General features: G+C 50.9%; 1 protein-coding gene across 4 annotated transcripts in view; it reads right to left on the bottom strand.

The window, feature by feature from the left end:
• Window positions 1-22,332, bottom strand: part of NIN (ninein) — a 201,479-nt gene that overhangs the window by 158,173 nt on the left and 20,974 nt on the right. For all 4 annotated transcript variants that reach the window (XM_068254777.1, XM_068254778.1, XM_068254779.1 and 1 more), the window contains exon 2: window positions 13,407-13,601. In XM_068254777.1, coding sequence (XP_068110878.1) covers window positions 13,407-13,580 — 174 coding nt within the window. In that variant the 5' untranslated portion in view covers window positions 13,581-13,601. The remainder of the gene's footprint in view (window positions 1-13,406; window positions 13,602-22,332) is intronic.

The raw sequence follows: 22,332 nt of genomic DNA, 5'->3' as shown, positions 1-22,332 counted from the left end.
TTTACTTTTCACATGTTCATCATCTGTATTATAGACTGCTTTATTCTCAGTATTGCTGTCTCTGCATAACACGGTGCTGAGTGTAGTGCTGGGACTGCAGTCAGAATACACTCCAAGCAGGATCTCTCCAATACCGGATCAGGTCAATTGGGCGCCACGCCCGGCAGGCGTCCGATAGAAGCCTGGGTTCATTTAAAGGGAACCTTAACTGAATGGCGGGTAAAGAGTTTTACTTACCTGGGGCTATTACCAGCCCCCTGCAGCAGTCCTGTGCCCTAGGCGCCGCTCTTGAATCCTCTGGTCCCCCGCTGTCACTTAGTTTTGTTTTTGACGACTCACCAGTCGCCGGCCGCCATGCGTATTATTGGACGCATTCACCAATGCAATTAGCGCTATTGCGGACCACAACGCGTACAAAAGTACGCGTTGCCGCATATCTACGCGTGCGGAATGCGGCAATGCATATTTTTGTACGCGTTGTGGTCCGCAATAGCGCTAATTGCAGTAGGGAATGCGTCCAATAATATGCATGGCGGCCGGCCGACTGGTGAGTCGTCAAAAATGAAACTAAGTGACAGCGGGGGACCAGAGGATTCCAGAGCGGCGCCGAGGGCACAGGACTGCTGCAGGGGGCTGGTAATAGCCCCAGGTAAGTGAAACGCTTTACCCCCCGTTCAGTTAAGGTTCCCTTTAAGTGGCGAGTTGGTCGCCCAATGCCGCTATTAGCTGATTGGCTTACTACATACTAACTAATGGTTGTAGCCGACCATAGACGTCAGTTGTTTGGGCACCGGGATTACAAGGGTAGTTTTAGGAACTTACCAGGGGGACTAAGGTTAGGCACTTCTAGAAAGGGTTAGCCAAGGGGGGGGGGGGGGGGGAGGGAATCTTCTTAGACACTTATTGGGGGGGAGGTGGTTGGATTAGGCATTAGGTAAGTTAACCTCAGCTTTGATGAATTGACTGACTCCAGCTCTGAGTTTAAATACAACAAATGTGTGTCCTCCACCTTTGAGACCATTGCTCCTCTGTGCACCAAATATCTTACTCCACACCATCATGCACAGTGGTTTGATAACGCTATAAAAGAGCTGAAAAGACAAGGCCGAAAGCTTGAGAGACTGTGGTGCAAATCTCAGTCCCCAGAAGACAAACATGCCTTAATCCTCCACTTGAAGAGCTACCAAAAGGTAATCACGGGAAAAAAATCATCCTTTCTATCACAAGAGATTGCAAATGCAGTTAACAAACCAGCCCAACTGTTCCGCACAGTGGAAAAACTCTGCAACCCGGCATGTCAAGAACTTAATATCGAGTCTTCAAAGGACCGCTGTGACCAATTTGCCCATTTCTTCACAGACAAAGTCTCCGCTATAAGGTCCGCCATCCAACTTACAGCATCTGAGCCTGATGGCCCATACTCACGGGCTACAATTGTCGCCGCAACGCGCGGCGCGCGTGTTGCGGCGACAGGTCGCCCGTGAGTATGCGCCATCGCACGGGCGCGCACCCCGAACTGTCGCCCGTCGCTGATGTCGCCAGGCGATTGGCGCGGTCAAGTACGCGGACTAGCGACAGCAACCTCCATTGAGGTATGCGGAGCTTCCGGCGGGGGGAGGAGGAACGTCGGCGACAGCTTACGTCGCGCCGCTGGTCCCTCTTCCGCATGTGTACGCGGAGGGACCTGGCGAGGAGCTGTCGCCGGCCTGTCGCTCACGTCTGCTGGCGACAGGCCACTTTTGCAGCCCGTGAGTACGGGCCATAATATAGCGCCGAAGACCATTAGCAGAGACAACGTAACACCTTGGTCAAACTTCAAAGAAATTGATGAAGAAGTCACATCAAGCATCCTCCTTCACCTCTGCCTAACTACCTGTGACCTGGATCCTGGCCCAACACAGTTCATGTTGAACTGCCCCGACCTGTTTGTACCGGTATTCCTCAAAATTGTTAACTGTTCCTTACAAATCAGGGATATTTCCTGCTTTACTGAAGGAAGCAATCATCAGGCCTCTCCTCAAAAAACCCTCCCTGGACCCAGATGCAATGACCAGCTACAGACCTGTCTCAAACCTCCCCTTTCTGGGCAAGCTAATTGTAAAAGCGGTCTACCTCCAGCTAGAAGCCAAAATCCTACAAAACAACAGTTATGACCCATTCCAGTCTGGCTTCAGGAAACACCACAGCACTGAAACTGCCCTTATCCAAATATGCAACCACCTGCTCATGGCAAGAGACAGAGGAGAGTGCTCGATCCTCAGACTGCTAGACCTTTCTGCAGCCTTCGATACAGTTGACCATGACATCTTGATAAACAGGCTGCAGGAATACTGCGGCATTGATGGCATAGTTCTTCAGTGGTTCCAATCCTTCTTGAGTGGCAGAACCCACAAAGTGTCTATGGGGCCCTTCCTGTCCACCCCTGTATCACTTAAGTATTGGGTGCCCCAGGGCTCAATCCTCTCTTCCCTGCTTTTCACGATTTACATGTTACCGCTGGGAAAACTAATCCAAAAACATAGCCTGACATACCACTGCTATGCAGACGACACCCAACTATATCTTTCCTTCAAGCCTGGTGTGACAGACCCAACTCTAACTATAAACGCCTGCTTACGTGAACTACAGCAATGGATGAATGACAACTGGCTGAAACTAAATGCAGACAAAACTGAAGTCCTTCTGATTGGAGGGCAGAGCATGATAACAAAACAACTTAACTTGCAGTCTTCACCACTGGGAATTGGAGGCACGGATCTACACAGCTCTGATCATGTGCGTAGCCTGGGAGTTCTAATTGATGGGGATTTAAACTTCAGAACTCACATCTCTGCTGTGGTGAAATCATCCTATTTTCACCTGAAGAACATCGCAAAAATCAAGCACCTCATACCCCCAGAAGATCTGCCAACCTTAGTCCATGCCTTCATCACATCCCGACTGGACTACTGTAATACTCTCTACACCGGCCTTCCAAAAAAGGTCTTGTACCGCCTACAGCTGATACAGAATACTGCTGCCAGACTGCTAACCAAACAACCCCGTCACTGCCACATAACGCCAGTCCTGCACTCCCTTCACTAGCTACCTATAGAATGGGAGGGTCCTATTCAAGATCGGCCTACTGACATTTAAATCACTAAATAATCTGGGCCCTGGATACATGAAAGAAATGTTGCAGCTATGTAGCAATCCCTGCATTCTCAGATCAACAGGTTGTAATAATCTAGTCATACCCAGAGTCCACTTGGAAACGTTTGGTCCCAGAGCCTTCTGTCATGCTGCTCCTACGTTTTGGAACTCCTTACCTCAACAGATCAGGACAGCTCCATCCTTGGACGTGTTTAAATCCAGACTGAAAACCCACCTGCTCAGTTTGGCATTTGCAGAAATAACTTTTGTTGTGTGAATACTTCATCCTACTACCAACTAACGAATCTGAGAGAGCCTAAGTGCTTTGAGTCCTATGGGAGAAAAGCGCTATAGAAATGTTATTGTATTGTATAAGTTATTTATTTATTTATTTTTCTAAGCACTTACCAGGGCATCTGGAGGAGATAGATGGCGCTGCTGGGCACTGGGGGAAAGGGAGGTGGAGGGCAATGCTAGGTGATAGGACAGGACAGGGTAGGCTAGTGCCAGGGACCATATGAAATGAGCAAGGCAGTGCCAGGAAGGGACTGGGCAGTTCCAGGCACAAGAGAATGGCGTAATTCACTGTCAGGTGACAGGAGGGGAGTAGAGCACCACTGAACTTCGGAAGGGGAAGGGACACACAGTTCCAGGAAAAGGAGTAGGGTCAGCACTAGGCACCAGGGGAAGAAAACAGTGTCACTGCTAAGCATCAAAAGGTGTTAGGGCCAGAACTAATTGTCAGGAGGAGGGGGTAGGGCCAGAACTTGGTATCACAAAGACTGAAAGGTCCATACTAGGCGCCAAGATGGTAGCACCAGTGCAAGGCATCAGGAAAAGGTGGTAGAGGCAGTACTAATTGTCAGGGGAAAGGCCAGCACAAGGCTTCGGGAAAAAGTGAGTTCGGGCCAGTGCTAGGCATAAGGCAAAGCCAACACCAGATATCACGAGAAGAAGCTAGGGCCAAAACCAGCATCAAGAAAAATGGGTAGAGCTAACCCTTGGCATCAGAAGAAGGTAGGACCAGCGCTAGGTGTCAGAAGGCAGTTGGGCCAACACTATGCATCATGAGAAAGGGTTAGGGCGAACGCTAGGAGTCAGGTAAAAAAAGGGTAGGGCCAGCGTTAGGTGTGAGAAGGAGGTTGGACCACTGCAAGACATCATGAGAAGGAGGTTGGACCAGTGTTAGGCATCAGGAAAAGGAGGCACTGCCAACACTGGGCATCGGAAGGGGGTGTTGGTAGCGCTAGGCAATAGGAAGGAGTAAAGCAGTGCAAAGGGTCAGGAGGACTTTAGACAGTTTTAGCCATCAAGAGAATAGGTTAGTGGGAAGCCCCCAGTAACATATTCAGGTGAGGAATGGGACGAAGAGGTATAGTGTTTTCTCTAAAAGCTTATACACACACCATGCAACCTTCCCGTCAGATCGACGGATCGATAATTTCCAGTAGGTTTGGATCGAGGATGACTGATTTTGTGCAGCACTGATCTCATACTGAAAATTATCGATCCGTCGATCTGATGTGAAAATTGCATGGTGTGTGTTAAAGTCCTTAGCCAATGATTGGTGCCGATCAAGCCACACCCACCACCCAGAATGTACGTAATGATGCAGAGCACAAATGATAGCAGGGAGATTTAATCAGCTAAAGACCCCAACAAAGACACGTAATTATTCCTTCTCACATCTGTGGACCCCAATGTGACCATGGCACTATAGAAATACAGAAAACTATACACAATTTAAAGTGGCCTGAAACAGCATTTCTTATTTGTTCTAAAAGATTATTTACAGCCTTAAACATACTACCAGAAAAAAATATATAGCAGAACAGCATTCAAACAGTTAAACACAGCACTGCAGTAGAAAGCTCCTTCAGTTTATCATCTGCATACAAAGAGGTGATAACATTATCTTTTGTTTACATTCGGATGTTGTTACAATTAGTTACAGCCAGCCACAGAACTGAAGCGGAACTGTACTTAGCTGACAAGCAGAGACAGATGAGAAATGATCACTAGATAGCTGCTGTACTTATATATGAAAATCTATGAATAAAATGCGCTGGCAGCTTTCAGAGCAGATAACCTGTACTTTGGGAATGTGTAATTTGTAAACAGACAATATTACTGGTAACTGAATGGGTAATAAGAAGTAGGAAAACACATTTTTATAGAATGTTATGTCAGAGTTTTATCCCCACTGTAAGACCACCTAGGCAGGATACACCTGATCGTCACTGACGGCCACATTCAGATACACTCCACTTCTCACCTGCAAACACATTTATACATTCCGAACACATTCTTCATTGAATCCTGATGATAAATAACAGAGGAGGCTGGAGGTTGGGGACGCTGCAATGTCCCCTCATTGTCCCCGCGCTCCTCCAGAGTCACACAGCGCAGTATGAAGACAGATGGGACCGGCGCCGGGAACCTGCAGCAATTTCACAGCGACCAGATCAGATACAACCTGCAGGGATTATTCTACACGGCGGCCGCGCGATAACATGGAGGCCGCCATAAATTACCATCGCCACCTAATCTGTATAACACAACTCCGCAATTGTGCGCAGAGCAGAGGAATGTAAGCCGGGAAATTAAAGGGAATTGGTCTCGCCCGCATCTTATTTACATTCGTATCTTATTAGCGTTGTTTAATGTTATTTTATGGCTTCAAATGGAGCAAACCGTTACTGATGAGAGAGTAGAGGTCCTTGTATGAAAAAAAGGGGGGAGGGGTTAAGAAACCCACTGTCCCCCAATCCAAGGATAAAGCTATAGCTTTTTGATAAAATGCTTTTAAAAAGAAACAAAACAAAAAAAAGACCTAAACGAAATAGGTAGAAAGGGCACTTTCACAGGAGCCCATGTTATTAGCTAAGATTAGTGGCCATTAGCGGTAAAATAGAAGGCACTGGGGCCGCCCACTATGCAAACCGTGGCTACATATATTGGGTGTGAAGGACTGAGCATTGGTGGGGTGGGCCTTTAGGGTTTGAGGCTGGCGGGGGTCCTTAGTGTTAGGCATCAGCGGGGGGACTCAATGCTCAGAATTGCCAGGGGTCTTAGGGTTAGGCATCGCCAAGGGGAGGTCCTTAGGGTTGGGCATCGCCAAGGGGAGCTCCCCCGGGGGTCAGTTAGAGTTAGGCATAGAGAGAGGGCTTATGTGAGGATACTTTTATGTTATTATACTGAGGTACTACTATCTCTGCCTCTAATACTGTAAGTCACTGGCCCAGAAAGAGGATGAAGATCAGATGCTGTGACTGGTCTGACTCCTCTGGCCGCCTGCTTGTTGCAGGGCTCCGACTCCTCTGGCCGCCTGCTTGTTGCAGGGCTCCGACTCCTCTGGCCGCCTGCTTGTTGCAGGGCTCCGACTCCTCTGGCCGCCTGCTTGTTGCAGGGCTCCGACTCCTCTGGCCGCCTGCTTGTTGCAGGGCTCCGACTCCTCTGGCCGCCTGCTTGTTGCAGGGCTCCGACTCCTCTGGCCGCCTGCTTGTTGCAGGGCTCCGACTCCTCTGGCCGCCTGCTTGTTGCAGGGCTCCGACTCCTCTGGCCGCCTGCTTGTTGCAGGGCTCCGACTCCTCTGGCCGCCTGCTTGTTGCAGGGCTCCGACTCCTCTGGCCGCCTGCTTGTTGCAGGGCTCCGACTCCTCTGGCCGCCTGCTTGTTGCAGGGCTCCGACTCCTCTGGCCGCCTGCTTGTTGCAGGGCTCCGACTCCTCTGGCCGCCTGCTTGTTGCAGGGCTCCGACTCCTCTGGCCGCCTGCTTGTTGCAGGGCTCCGACTCCTCTGGCCGCCTGCTTGTTGCAGGGCTCCGACTCCTCTGGCCGCCTGCTTGTTGCAGGGCTCCGACTCCTCTGGCCGCCTGCTTGTTGCAGGGCTCCGACTCCTCTGGCCGCCTGCTTGTTGCAGGGCTCCGACTCCTCTGGCCGCCTGCTTGTTGCAGGGCTCCGACTCCTCTGGCCGCCTGCTTGTTGCAGGGCTCCGACTCCTCTGGCCGCCTGCTTGTTGCAGGGCTCCGACTCCTCTGGCCGCCTGCTTGTTGCAGGGCTCCGACTCCTCTGGCCGCCTGCTTGTTGCAGGGCTCCGACTCCTCTGGCCGCCTGCTTGTTGCAGGGCTCCGACTCCTCTGGCCGCCTGCTTGTTGCAGGGCTCCGACTCCTCTGGCCGCCTGCTTGTTGCAGGGCTCCGACTCCTCTGGCCGCCTGCTTGTTGCAGGGCTCCGACTCCTCTGGCCGCCTGCTTGTTGCAGGGCTCCGACTCCTCTGGCCGCCTGCTTGTTGCAGGGCTCCGACTCCTCTGGCCGCCTGCTTGTTGCAGGGCTCCGACTCCTCTGGCCGCCTGCTTGTTGCAGGGCTCCGACTCCTCTGGCCGCCTGCTTGTTGCAGGGCTCCGACTCCTCTGGCCGCCTGCTTGTTGCAGGGCTCCGACTCCTCTGGCCGCCTGCTTGTTGCAGGGCTCAGACTCCTCTGGCCGCCTGCTTGTTGCAGGGCTCAGACTCCTCTGGCCGCCTGCTTGTTGCAGGGCTCAGACTCCTCTGGCCGCATGCTTGTTGCAGGTGTGACTCAAACACAAATAAAACCACAAAGCTCTGGCATTGTTTATATGGGAATGAAGATGTCAGCCTTTGTATTCCTCTCTCTTCAGGTTCCCTTTAAGTCAGCCCTGTTTATTACCATTAGGTGAAAAATTCTATGAGACTTTTATGCACCGACCGAGAACCACAGAGCAGAAGCACCGCTGCCACGGACAAGCAAACAAACTGGACTCGTGTGTACACAGCCGCACATGCCCAGTAAGAAGGAACGCGCTCGTGCATGGAGGCACATGCCCAGTAAGAAGGAATGCGCTCGAGCATCACTTCCTGGTTAGCGGCCATGTTTTTTGTTTAGTGTGTCCACTCCCTAAGTTTTTTTAGATTGTCACCAAACTGCTGGGTGGATCGCTATACAGTGGGGATAGCAATTCCCCTCTTCCTAATGTTACACGTGATGTCTGTACAGCGCTCACTCCCCACAGTCATATATCCACAAGTTGATCACACAAAGTTCAACACTTTGCCCCTTTTTCAGATCTCTGCCAGAAATGAATACTCTCACCAATGTGTAGAGGCTGATTTGCCACAGATCAGCTAAATACGTATTTCAGATGAACTTCAAGTCTGCTTTCCTAACACTGGCTCCTCAACTTTGGTTCCACTTGTTCCTCAGAAAGAAAGTTTAGACATAGTGTAAAACTGTAGTTTCAAGGTGCTCTAAACATGTGGTCGTAAGTGCACCTTTGCACCATATGTGTTCCCCACTCCGTGTTCCCGTACTATTCCCGTCACCGGATAAAATATGGGAGAAATTCCTGCTCACCAGATCTCTATGCCGCTCAGAGGAAATTTGCATAGAGTTAAGCGTATAGCGTCTGAATCTGCCGCTGACCAGCAAGCCCCTGATGAGTCATTCTGACGAAACCAGTAGGGCGTGGTTTCAAGCGGCAGACAGGAAGACGCTTGCTGAGCAGCGGTGAGGACGTCCAAATGGTTTTATGATATGCGCATACTATTTTACTAAATGTGAGTGTAACTTTTAATCTTTTATGACGGAATAAAGACGGTATTACGCTATGAGAGTTATATATTAGCCCTGCAGGTATTACATGTCACATCTGGCTGAAAGCTCCTAAACTGACACCAAAAAGCGCTGATTGCTGGTCCATGTGAGGTCAGCAAGATATCTGGTGAGCAGTTAGGGGTACCTGTTTGTTTGGTGGCAGTGGTAAACACGGGCACTAAGTGTGGAGGTCGTTCACTGTGAAGAGGTGTATGCAATCTGCACTATATAGAGCTTATAGGAATTGTGGACTGTAACAGATTCAGGCTATGTACGTTGGCCTTCTTTCTCTCTGAGGTAAACCTAAGGCAAAGGATACTGGAAACCTGTGAAGGAATAATTGATGTTGTTGCATCCATGCGAGAGCTTGCTGGTCTGTGACGGGGCAGCATAGAGATCTGGTGAGCAGGAATTTCTCCCATATTTTATCCGGTGACGGGAATAGTACGGGCACACGGAGTGGGGAACACACATGGTGCAAAGGTGCACTTACGACCACATGTTTAGAGCACCTTGAAACTACAGTTTTACACTATGTCTAAACTTTCTTTCTGAGGAACAAGTGGAACCAAAGTTGAGGAGCCAGTGTGAGGAAAGCAGACTTGAAGTTCATCTGAAATACGTATTTAGCTGATCTGTGGCAAATCAGCCTCTACACATCGGTGAGAGTATTCATTTCTGGCAGAGATCTGAAAAAGGGGCAAAGTGTGGAACTTTGTGTGATCAACTTGTGGATATATGACTGTGGGGAGTGAGCGCTGTACAGACATCACGTGTAACATGTTTTTTGTTTGTAACCACTGTCTAAAACTGGCGATTAAAAGCCAGGATCGCAGCGGGGAGTGGCGGAAATGGCAAAGAGGGGCCCAGGAGATCACAGTGACTCGATTGGTATGTTTTTTATTGTACAAATCGGACAGTACAGATTCTCTTTAAGAAACATAAGTACAAGTACAGGGGCTCTGTGACGCTTCCCTCGCTAAGAAATAATGGAGGAAAGATTGGAAGGAAGGGGCCCTTTTCATGCCAGTCTAAAGAAACCTCCCTTTCTAAGCAGCCAAATTACAATGATCGCGGCTGAAGTGTTCAGCCTATCCGGCAATTTAGACCTCAGCTCTGTCTCTTTGTTTCCAGACATGTCAGTCGGCGGGAAATCTGGCAGCGGCATTTGTCATGACATCTCATGAATATGCATTCATCGCAAAGTCATCACAAAGAGGACACTGAGGGGGGTGGGGGGGGGGGGGGGGGAACAGGCCGACACTGAGGGGGTAACGAGGGGGACACAGGCCGACACTGAGGGGGTGACAAGGGGGGAGGGGGACACAGGCCGACACTGAGGGGGTAACGAGGGGGACACAGGCCGACACTGAGGGGGTGACAAGGGGGGAGGGGGACACAGGCCGACACTGAGGGGGTGACAAGGGGGGAGGGGAACACAGGCCGACACTGAGGGGTGGAGGGGGACATAAGCCCACACTGCTCAGGGCCCTGCTGCTTTAAAAGTGGCCGACAGTGATATATACACAGCCAGGCACAGCCATCCATTCTGCGGTGAACGAACGCCGCCCGCCATATCAGCCAGGTGGCAGCTGGCTGCTCGGAAGTTATAAGAAAGAATAAATCATCGCAGTGATTAGTGATCTCTATCGGATATTTGTCAACTCTATTGTTCTTCCTCTTTCCTGCGAAAACCGTTCTACTTTCCGATCAGTATAGAGGCAGCTGCCCCTCCCCCTGCGACCTGTCACCAGAGTCGCTGCTTCCCCCAACCGGAGACCAGCAAGCCTGACCACGGCCCAATCACACCTGAAACGTTTCCCAATACGGCCTGACTGAGGCCTCAACCATCTCCACAGCAGCCTGCTGACGTCATCCAGGCCAATCAGAAGCATCATTTCACTGTGCGACTTCCTGCTTCCACCAATGGCAGCACACGGCCACTGAGAAGACATTGGGCTTGATTCACTAAAGTGTGCTAACACAGTTAGCACGCCTGAAAGCTTTGCACATGCAAACTAGGGTGCTAAGTAGTTTGCACGGGCAAAGCGGTTACTGATTGCGCGATATTTGGTGCGCGTGAAACGTCGCACCGTCCGTGTGCAAAGTACGCATATCAGGCTATTTTGCACGCAGACAGTGCAAGGTTTCGCGTGCACCAAATAGCGCTTGAACTTAGCACACGTAACCTTTTGCGCGCATATTAGCTCATGCAAAGGCAGTAAAGAGTGGGAGCAAGGAAGTAGGCAAGAGTGAAGATGGGCAAGGAGACAGGCTAGGGAGTAAGAAGGGCAAGAGTGGGGTAGTGGGAAAACAAATGGGAGAGAGCGAGGAGGACGAGATGGGGGAAGTGGGTGAGAGCGAGGGTGGGCAATGAGTAAGGGAGCGAGGTAGGACAAGAAAGAGGGTGAGAGTGAGGAAGTAGGCAAGGAAAATCAGTGAAAGAGGGGGAAGGGCGAGAATAAGTGGGTGAGAGCGCAAGAAGGGCGACAGCTAGGAAGTGAATGATAGGAAAAGGGTGAGAGAGCGAGAAGGGCGAGAGCGAGGAAGGGGGTGAGAGAGCGAGAAGGGTGAGTGTGAGGAAGGGGGTGAGAGAGCGAGAAGAGCAAGGAAGAGAGCGAGGAAAGGGGCGAGAGAGCGAGGAAAGGGGCGAGAGAGCGAAGAAAGGGGCGAGAGAGCGAGAAGAGCGAGGAAAGGGGCGAGAGCGAGGAAAGGGGCGAGGGCGAGAGAGCGAGGAAGAGGGCGAGAGAGCGAGGAAAGGGGCGAGAGAGCGAGGAAAGGGAGCGAGAAAGGGGGTGAGAGAGCAAGAAAGGGGTTGAGAGAGCGAGAAAGGGGTTAAGAGAGCGAGAAAGGGGTTGAGAGAGCGAGAAAGGGGGTGAGAGAGCGAGAAGGGCGAGAGCAAGGAAGGGGGTGAGAGCGAGAAGGGCGAGAGCAAAGAAGGGGGTGAGAGAGTGAGAAGGGCGAGAGCAAAGAAGGGGGTGAGAGAGCGAGAAGAGCGACAGTGAGGAAGTGGGAAAGAGGAAATGGGTGAAAGAGCAAGAAGGGCGACAGCGAGGAAGGACGTGAGATAGTGAGAAGGGTGACAGCAAGGTGGGGAGCAAAAGGAAATGGGTGAGAGGGCCAGAAGGGCAACAGCAAGGAAGTGGGCAAGAGAAAGAGCATGAAGGGTGACAGCAAGTGAGTGAGAGGAAGTTGGCGAAAGATCGACAGCAGGAAAGTGGGTGAGAGTGAGAAAGGCAACAGAGAGGAAGTGGGTAGAGGAGGGAGTGGGAGCGAAAAGGGCAACAGTGAGGAAGGGGGTGACAGCCAGGAAGCTGGCGAGAGGAGGGGGTGAGAGAGCAGGGTGACAGCGAGGAGGGGGCGAGAGAGCAGGGTGACAGCCAGGAAGCTGGCGAGAGGAGGGGGTGAGAGAGCAGGGCGACAGCGAGGAGGGGGGGCGAGAGGAGGGGGTGAGAGAGTGAGAAGGGCGACAGCGAGGAGGGGGGCGAGAGAGTGAGGAGGGCGACAGCGAGGAGGGGGGCGAGAGGAGGGGGTGAGAGAGTGAGAAGGGCGACAGCGAGGAGGGGGGCGAGAGGAGGGGGTGAAAGAGTGAGAAGGGCGACAGCGAGGAGGGGGGCGAGAGGAGGGGGTGAAAGAGTGAGAAGGGCGACAGCGAGGAGGGGGGCGAGAGGAGGGGGTGAGAGAGTGAGAAGGGCGACAGCGAGGAGGGGGTGAGAGAGTGAGAAGGGCGACAGCGAGGAGGGGGGGGCGAGAGGAGGGGGTGAGAGAGTGAGAAGGGCGACAGCGAGGAGGGGGGGGGCGAGAGGAGGGGGTGAGAGAGTGAGAAGGGCGACAGCGAGGAGGGGGGGGCGAGAGGAGGGGGTGAGAGAGTGAGAAGGGCGACAGCGAGGAGGGGGGGGCGAGAGGAGGGGGTGAGAGAGTGAGAAGGGCGACAGCGAGGAGGGGGGGGGCGAGAGGAGGGGGTGAGAGAGTGAGAAGGGCGACAGCGAGGAGGGGGGCGAGAGGAGGGGGTGAGAGAGTGAGAAGGGCGACAGCGAGGAGGGGGGGGGGCGAGAGGAGGGGGTGAGAGAGTGAGAAGGGCGACAGCGAGGAGGGGGGCGAGAGGAGGGGGTGAGAGAGTGAGAAGGGCGACAGCGAGGAGGGGGGCAAGAGGAGGGGGTGAGAGAGTGAGAAGGGCGACAGCGAGGAGGGAGGCGAGCACAAGACAGAGAAAGAAAATGAGGCAAGAAAAAGGAAGAGAAGGAAATGAACACAGGAAGTTGTGTCTATAGATTTTGAGAAGTGACACACAATAATGGTTTATGGTAAAGTTAATGCTTCTCATGAGAGCACCAGGCAGAGAACACAGCACTTTCCATGGACAGAGGGTCTTTGTTTTCCATTATTATAGAAGATGTGAGCAGCTGACTCCAATAGAGAGCTTTCTGCTTTCCAGGGCCGGCAGAGAAGGACGCACCTCTGTGCGCTCGCATAGCTCCGCATGTACAATATGCAGACAGACAGCCCTGCATGAAAAGACCCATCACTCATGCCTGTAAGGCTGGCATCTGAGCCGCCCATGTCTCCCTTCCCCCCCTCGCTCCCTGTCACCACGCATTACAGTCATGTGACTCTTACTCTGCCCTCCCCCACCTTGTCACCACGCATTACAGTCACGTGACCCTTACTCTGCCATGTGGGTTGTCCTGGAGTAGCGCTTGCTGCAGTGAGGGGGCCACTTCCTCCAGCTGGAGCATATGACAGAGGTCCGTCAGCTCTTCCTGTCCCAGAGACCCCGTTCCTGTGGTGTCAAAGCTGTCAAAGAGTTCCTTGAGGCGGGCTTCATACTGGTCCTGCTCCATCCCATCGCCCACCGCTCTGGCCTGCAAGACAACACGGAAGACGTGAATAGCTGAACGCACAACATGTGAATAGCTGTACATACAACACAGAACATGTGAATTCATGATAATAATAATAATAGCATAAAAGTTACATCCCCTGATCTCGTTGACTATCCCTAACAGGCATTGACCAAGTCCCCGGACTGGAGCATAATAGACCCATGTTAGTATTCCGCTATTCTCAGTGTACAAACTGCACAGGATCACTTTGAAGAAGAAACTCAGCAATTTAATATTTGAGGGAATCCACCTCTTCACTGCCAAAGCACAGGAGCAGCAGACAGGTGGGGAATTCACTGCCTTCAGCCTCCCGTGAGAAAGAAACCCTAAAGACTTTGTAAGAGAATGGCCAGACTGGCTCAAGCTGACACACAGGCTACAGTATTTAAAAAAAAAAAATTCTTCTGTTTACCAGGGCTGTGGAGTCAGTACAAAAATCTTCCGACTCCAACTCAGTTTAGGAAACCACCGACTCCAACTCCCCAAAATGGCTCTGACTCCTCGACTCCGACTCCTTTGTCTAATACTTACCAGGGCTGTGGATTTTGAACAAAAATCATCCAACTCCTCAGTTTATGAAAATTACCTACTCCAACTCCGGATACCCAAAACTGCTCCAACTCCTCGACTCAGACTCCACAGCCCTGCTGTTTACAACAGTGCATCTCAAAATGCAGATCACAGAGAACCTTGACAAGTTCCAAAAAACAACGCTTAGTCTAACCAATCTGGATTTATGTTGAGGGAGATGAGAAACGGGTCACAATTTGGTGACATCGGCAAAAATCTATGGAGCCAACCTGCCTTGCGTCAGCCGTCCAGGCTGGTGGTGGTTTGGGATACGGTAGAAATAGAGATTTGTGGTGTGAACCTGCAGCTGACAAATCTGTGGAAACAGTGATCCAATCAGATCGACATGTAGCAGAACCTTGAAGATTGTATCATATCAAGAGGAAGTTGTGAAATGCAAGTCAGGAAGTATACTTTCACTTTAAACAGTAGCCATTTTGGTAAAGCAAACCAGAGGTGAGAGGGATATGAAGGCCGCCATACTGATTTCCTTTTAAGCAATACCAGTTGCCTGGCAGCCCTGCTGATCCTCTGCCTCTAATACTTTTAGCCATAGCCCCTGAACAGGCATGCAGCATATCAGGTGTTTGACATTATTGTCAGATCTGACAAGATTAGCTGCATGCCTGTTTCAGGTGTGATTCAGACACTACTGCAGCCAAATAGATCAGCAGGGCTGCCAGGCAACTGGTATTGTATAGAAGGAAACAAATATGACAGCCTCCATATACCTCTCACCTCGGGTTCACTTTAAAGAGACACTGAAGCGGAAAAAAAAACTATGATATTATGATTTGTATGTGTAGTACAGCTAAGAAATAAAAACATTAAGATCAGATACATCAGTCTAATTGTTTCCAGTACAGGAAGAGTTTAGAAACTCCAGTTGTTATCTCTATGCAAAAAAGCCATTATCTCTATGACTTTCAAAGTCGTGGAGAGGGCTGTTTTCTGACTTTTATTATCTCAACTGTTCCTGGACTGTTTACTTTTCCTCTGCTAGAGAAGAGGTCATTACTTCACAGACTGCTCTGAAAGAATCATTCTGAATGCTGAGTGTTGTGTAATCTGCACATATTATAGAATGATGCAATGTTAGAAAAAACACTATATACCTGAAAATAAAAGTATGAGAATATTTTCTTTGCTGCTAAACTTCTAGTAATTATTCATAGTACACAACCAATTCATTATATCATATATTTTTTTTCGCTTCAGTGTCTCTTTAAGAGGCAGCAGCCTGGACCTCACACTTGCAGCCATGTTTTTCCTGTCATGGGTAGATTAATACATTAAGCTGGGCACGTCAGCAGTAAGAGGGTTATGTGCGCTCTACGCTCTCTGCACCTAAACATACATCACGACCTACATAATCTTTAACCTCCCGTTTGTGCGCAGGGGAAGCCACGTCTTAGCGCACACAGACACTGATCTGCCACAATCCTGCTTAGCAACCTGGACGGGATTTCAAACAAAAACCCTCAGAAACGGCGCATCTCGTCTGTCGGACGGCAACGCAATCAACACTTTATGGCAGATGTAATAGAAATGGCGTCGCAGCAATCCCGTTTACTGGGCAATTATTGCAAGTTATGCTAATGAAGCGGCAGTGATTATTGGCCCTTTCCCTGGAGGGGTAATATGTATTCATTTCAAAGCCGCTGCCTGGTGGCAAAATATTCCTGGGAAACAGATGAACAATCTATGGAGCAATAATGTACAGCAGCCCACAGCCATCAGATTTAATTACATTATTAACTAGGTTTAAAAACACAATTATTATAACGTACGATCCTCGGTTTCCCTCCCCCACCGCCCAACGTAATGTAAATATTGCAATAGAGCAGAAACAACAAAAGGCTACGCTTAGATTTTATAAATTAAAAAATGCTCTCAATCTATTGTAGACCAAACGCAGCTCAACTGAAAGAGGCTGTTCTGAAGACTCTCCAAAAATCTGCAGCTGTTTACAAAGCTCTATTCACAACTTAACTGTACAGGGGATTTATCAGACTCAGGCGATGAGGAGTGTGAATGAGAGAGAGTCTATAAGGCCTAGTGCAGGGGTAGGGAACCTGTGGCTCTTTTGATGGCTACATCTGGCTCACATACATATCAGTAGGGGTTGATTCACTCTCTACATGGCTCAAGCAGCACAGCTCAGTGTGGCAGCGCAAGTAACATTTTCAGAGTAGGCACACTACTGTTGTAGCATGCACTACTAACTTACTCGTGTTCCCCCAAAACTAACAGCTTCTCCGATTGTCCCACTCTGGATCCTGTCAGGTCCAGTGACTTTGTAGAACGAGATCCCTGCACTTTAATTTGCCCAATAGGATGCCTGTAACTTGACAAGCAGCCTATTGGGCCAAAGTGTGGGGATCTCGTCCTACAAAGTGAATCAACCCCCAAGTCAGCTAGCTAATTGTACAAGCTGTTAGTCTGTATTTCTCCTGTCTGGCTCTCGGGGAAATTGCTGATGTTGCTGAAACCCAAGAGAAGCTGAAGACGTGTCTGACACTTCCGCGTCCCGTCTGAGTGCAGGGAAAGATAAAATACATTAACTACTGACCATTTTCTAACTCTGGGAGACAAAGTGGACCTGAGCTCTTGCACAGGACAGAAGGAAAACAGAGAAATGTACCCTGTACTTAGAAAGTTTAGCCTGTCTAATTACCCCTCATCCTTAACTAAGCACAACAAGTTATTTGATCCCTCAGCTGTGTCAGCTGGCTGCCTCGGCACAGATCTAATTGGTAAACACAGGATGTGACAGTACCAAGAGTCCTACACAATCAATACCAGATACACAGGGATGAGTGATAACACTAGTGAGAGTTGGGCCAGGCAGCAATCAGAGGGGCAGCAGACAGGCAACAAGCAAGGTAAGTAGCAGGAGGAGATAGAATTACACCCAGTATATATTGAATTCTTCAAAGTACTGGAACAAAATATTGCAGTAGCAAAAATAGATTAAAAACTTTTATTGACACAAAAATAGTTATTTTTCATGATAAACTTCATCGGCGTGTTCACTCCTCATGCTCATCACAACACGAGGTCAAAGTCCACATTCAAGAGGAGTGGAGAGTGTTGAAAGGTGGTGGGTTGTGTGCGGAGAGCACGGTCTGAGGGCATTATGGGGTCTCGGCATTGAGGCCAAGGACCCTACCTTAAAAGGAACATAAAAGTCATTTAAAAAAGCTCATTTAAATTACCTGGGGCCGCAGCCAACCCCCCCCCCCCCCCCCACGCCCCCCCACGCAGCCGCCCTGTGCCCGCGGCAAGATACACCGACCCTCCAGTCCCCCGCAGCGCCTCACTTACGTTTCCGCGACTCAACGAGTCGATGGACACTGCGGCTACACCCATACTCGATCGCTGTTCTGTTGCCAGGAGTGTCCTGCCCATGTGCAGTAGAGATTTTATTGTACGGTGAGTGGTACTGACCATTGTTTTGCCTTGGGTCAGGTGCACTCGCAAGTACATCTGTCAGAAGGCACAATACAGACTTTGCCAAGCAGCTAAATATGCCAAATGTAAGGCCCAGTGCACACCGAGTGGTTTTGGATGCGATCCGCCGGCCGCATCCGCCTGTAAATCTGCTTGGCTAATGTATTTCAATGGGATGTTGCACACCAGAGGTTTGAGGTTTGTAGCAAACCGCAAACGTGCCTCCTGCAGCATTTTTGCGGTTTGCAGAAGCGTTTCTGCCTCAATGTAAAGTATAGAAAAAGCTCAAACCGCTCTGGAAAACAGTAGATCAGAGCGGTTTTTCCAGGCGTTTTTGTTACAGAAGCTGTTCAGTAACAGCTTTTACTGTAAAAATATATGAAATCTGCTGCACAAAACTCCAGCTCCAAAAAACGCTAGGCATGTGTAGAGAACCTCTTTAAACATGCCTAGAATCGCTCTGAAATCTGCTCCCAAAACCGCTAGCATATTGCAGATCTGCTAGAGGTTTTGGTGTGCACTGGGCCTAAGGCAGTCATGCTGATCCTCCTGAGCCCATAATTCTCTCCGTCACTCTCGTGGAGCCGGTGTATAGATTTTCAGAAGATTGTCAGCCGTGGAAGGTTCCATATTTCTCCTGGCAGGTGCATCATCTATAAATTGGGGAATGTACCATCTACAATTGCATTAAAGAGACTCCGTAACAAAAATTGCATCCTGTTTTTTATCATCCTACAAGTTCCAAAAGCTATTCTAATGTGTTCTGGCTTACTGCAGCACGTTCTACTATCACCATCTCTGTAATAAATCAACTTATCTCTCTCTCTTGTCAGACTTGTCAGGCCTGTGTCTGGAAGGCTGCCAAGTTCTTCAGTGTTGTGGTTCTGCTATGAACTCCCCCATCCAGGACCCTCTCTGCACACTGCCTATGTGATATATAGATTAGTGCAGCTTCTCTCTGTTCTATTATCTTTTACAAGCTGGATAAATCCTCCTCTGAGCTGGCTGGGCTTTCACATACTGAGGAATTACATACAGGCAGAGCTGTCTGCACTCTGCAGGAAGAAACAGCCTGACACTTCAGTGGAAGATAGCTGCAGGGGGAAAGAAACACACAAATGATCTCTTGAGATTCAAAAGGAAGGCTGTATACAGCCTGCTTGCGTATGGATGTATTTTCTATGTGTGGACATACTGTACATCAATCTACTTCCTGTTTTGGTGGCCATTTTGTTTGTTTATAAACAAACTTTTAAAAACTGTTTTTAACCACTTTTAATGCGGCGAGGAGCGGCGAAATTGTGACAGAGGGGAATAGGAGATGTCCCCTAACGCACTGGTATGTTTACTTTTGTGCGATTTTAACAATACAGATTCTCTTTAAGCCACCAGCAGCTAAAGGGTTAACTTAATCAGCTCCATTAGCAGCGATGAAAGAGTTTCCTCCTGTGTGAGGCGAGCGCCGGTGATTACATTACACTTTCATGGAGCGTCTTAAAGCAGCGCGTCTGATCTGCTGCCAACAAACGCAATGTAATTACCAATCACTGCTGAGTCACTGAAACAGCCACGTCTGTCTCCCTTCATCCTGAGCAGACAGTGAGCCTCTGGCCACGAGCGGTCACAGGAGGAATATATGGCCTCTGGCCACGCCTCCAGCCACGAGCAGACACAGGAGGAATGTATGGCCTCTGGCCACGCCTTCAGCCACGAGTGATTACAGGAGGAATGTATGGCCTCTGGCCACGCCTTCAGCCACGAGTGATTACAGGAGGAATGTATGGCCTCTGGCCACGCCTCCAGCCATGAGCAGACACAGGAGGAATGTATGGCCTCTGGCCACGCCTTCAGCCACGAGCGATTACAGGACGAATGTATGGGCTCTGGCCACGCCTCCAGCGGTCACAGGAGGAATGTATGGCTTCTGCCAGCCTCCAGTCACGAGCAGACACAGGAGGAAAGTATGGCCTCTACCAGCCTTCAGAGGACACAGGAGGAATATTTGGCTTCTGCTCTGGCCACAAGCGGACACAGGAGGAATGTATGGCCTCTGGCCACGCCTCCAGCCACGATCGGTCACAGGAGGAATGTAAGGCCTCTGGCCACGCCTCCAACCACAAGCGGTCAAAGGAGGAATGTATGGCCTCTGGCCACGCCTCCAGCCATGAGCGGTCACAAGCGGAATGTATGGCCTCTGGCCACGCCTCCAGCCACGAGCGGTCACAGGAGGAATGTATGGCCTCTGGCCACGCCTCCAGCGGACACAGGAGGAATGTATGGCCTCTGGCCACGCCTCCAGCCACGAGCGGTCACAAGACAAGACAAATAACATTTATATCACGCTTTTCTCCTGGCGGACTCAAAGCGCCAGAGCAGCAGCCACTAGGACGCGCTCTATAGGCAGTAGCAGTGTTAGGGAGAGTTGCCTAAGGTCTCCTACTGAATAGGTGCTGGCTTACTGAACAGGCAGAGCCGAGATTCGAACCCAGGTCTCCTGTGTCAGAGGCAGAGCCCTTAACCATTACACATCCAGCCACCACGGAATGTATGGCCTCTGGCCATGCCTCCAGCAATGAAAGGACACAGGAGGAATGTTTGGCTTCTGCCAGCCTCCAGCGGACACATTCAATAATAGAACGCGACGGACCTCTAGTCTCTGTACTCTGGCATTTGTCACATGACACAGGGAGGAGGAGCCATGGAGCAGACTTTCTCACACTTTTGTTTCTTGGAATGTTATGAATGTTATTCACTTAATAGCTGGCACTCTGTTATACATTTTATTCATCATGTTACATCTGTCCTGTAACCACCTGTTCTGTATTTTGTACAGTGCCACGGAATATTTTGGTGCTTTATAAATAAATAATAATAATGACACTGGATGGGAAGGAGGCGTGGCAGCGGGACAGGTGAGCTCTGCTGCCAATACTCTGTATCTGCTGTCAAATCAAACACTGATCGAGCAAAATTTCCCATTCTGAGCGATTGAATAGATGGATTTCAGACGGAAATAAATCTGGCATTGGTTTCAGCATCGATTTCAAGCATTCGATCACAGGCGATCAGATCTGTCAGATATTGATTGGGGGGGGGGGATGCCTTGAATAAGACAACATTTATTCATTTTTAATTCTAGCAACAACTGTGGGCTTCAGGCCAGAGTACGGAAATTATAAAATCTTCCTGGCTAATGTACCTCCATACCCCCCCCCCCCCCCCGGGCTAAGGTGACCCCCCCCATACCACCCTGCCTGCCTCCTGGCTAAGGTGCAAAGCCTCCCCCCCCCCCCCCCCCCCATGTTTCACGAACACGCAGCCTCCTGGAGGTCCCTCCATCACCCACGCTGGTAAACTCTGAGCTCACTCAGCATCCGTGTCATTAAGTGCAAGCCGCAACAAACAGCCAGAGCGGCGAATCCCCATTCTTGGCAGCAGCTGATTATGGAGACGGCACTTTCATGTGCATAAATGGCATTCACAGAGATTAGAAACCTATGGGAGGTTTGTGCAGAGACTGGCATGAGCAGAATAAAGATGAGGACAGCAGGGGTTGGGGGGCTGCTGTATACGTCAGGCCAGGCTGGGGGAGGGGGGGCTGCAGTATACGTCACGTCAGGCTGGGGGGGGGGGGGGGGGCTGTACACGTCAGGCCAGACTCAGTTTAGGCCAGACTCAGGGACTTCCTGACAAAACCAGACAGATTTAGGTCACAGGGAACAGAAAAAAAAAAATCCCGGTTGGCGAAATCTGTGTTAAGTGCAGCGAAAGAGCAACTCCGGTCAGCCGGCTAAGCACATGGCTGGAATACCAGAGCAAGAACCTTTATATCTGCCAAATATCATCTGTTAAGTGATGCACCTGCTTCTACAGGCCGCCCACCCCTGCTGTACTACAAGACTGTACAACATATGGCTGGTGACAGCATTATTCAGCATCTGCAGCCATCCACAGTACTACCCAGCCTCTGCAAGCCATCCACGCCGCTACCCGGCCTCTGCAAGCCATGCACGACGCTACCCGGCCTCTGCAAGCCATGCACGACGCTACCCGGCCTCTGCAAGCCATGCACGACGCTACCCGGCCTCTGCAAGCCATGCACGACGCTACCCGGCCTCTGCAAGCCATGCACGACGCTACCCGGCCTCTGCAAGCCATCCACGCGCACTACCCGGCCTCTGCAAGCCATCCACGCCGCTACCCGGCCTCTGCAAGCCATCCACGCCGCTACCCGGCCTCTGCAAGCCATCCACGCCGCTACCCGGCCTCTGCAAGCCATCCACGCCGCTACCCGGCCTCTGCAAGCCATCCACGCCGCTACCCGGCCTCTGCAAGCCATCCACGCCGCTACCCGGCCTCTGCAAGCCATCCACGCCGCTACCCGGCCTCTGCAAGCCATCCACGCCGCTACCCGGCCTCTGCAAGCCATCCACGCCCACTACCCGGCCTCTGCAGCCATCCACGCCCACTACCCGGCCTCTGCAGCCATCCACGCCGCTACCCGGCCTCTGCAAGCCATCCACGCCGCTACCCGGCCTCTGCAAGCCATCCACGCCCACTACCCGGCCTCTGCAAGCCATCCACGCCGCTACCCGGCCTCTGCAAGCCATCCACGCCGCTACCCGGCCTCTGCAAGCCATCCACGCCGCTACCCGGCCTCTGCAAGCCATCCACGCCGCTACCCGGC

Source organism: Hyperolius riggenbachi, chromosome 9 (assembly GCF_040937935.1).
Source record: "Hyperolius riggenbachi isolate aHypRig1 chromosome 9, aHypRig1.pri, whole genome shotgun sequence".
In the NCBI taxonomy this organism is placed as follows: domain Eukaryota; kingdom Metazoa; phylum Chordata; class Amphibia; order Anura; family Hyperoliidae; genus Hyperolius; species Hyperolius riggenbachi.
Note: the sequence above shows the minus strand (reverse complement) of the source record. Positions and strands in the feature narration are given on the sequence as shown.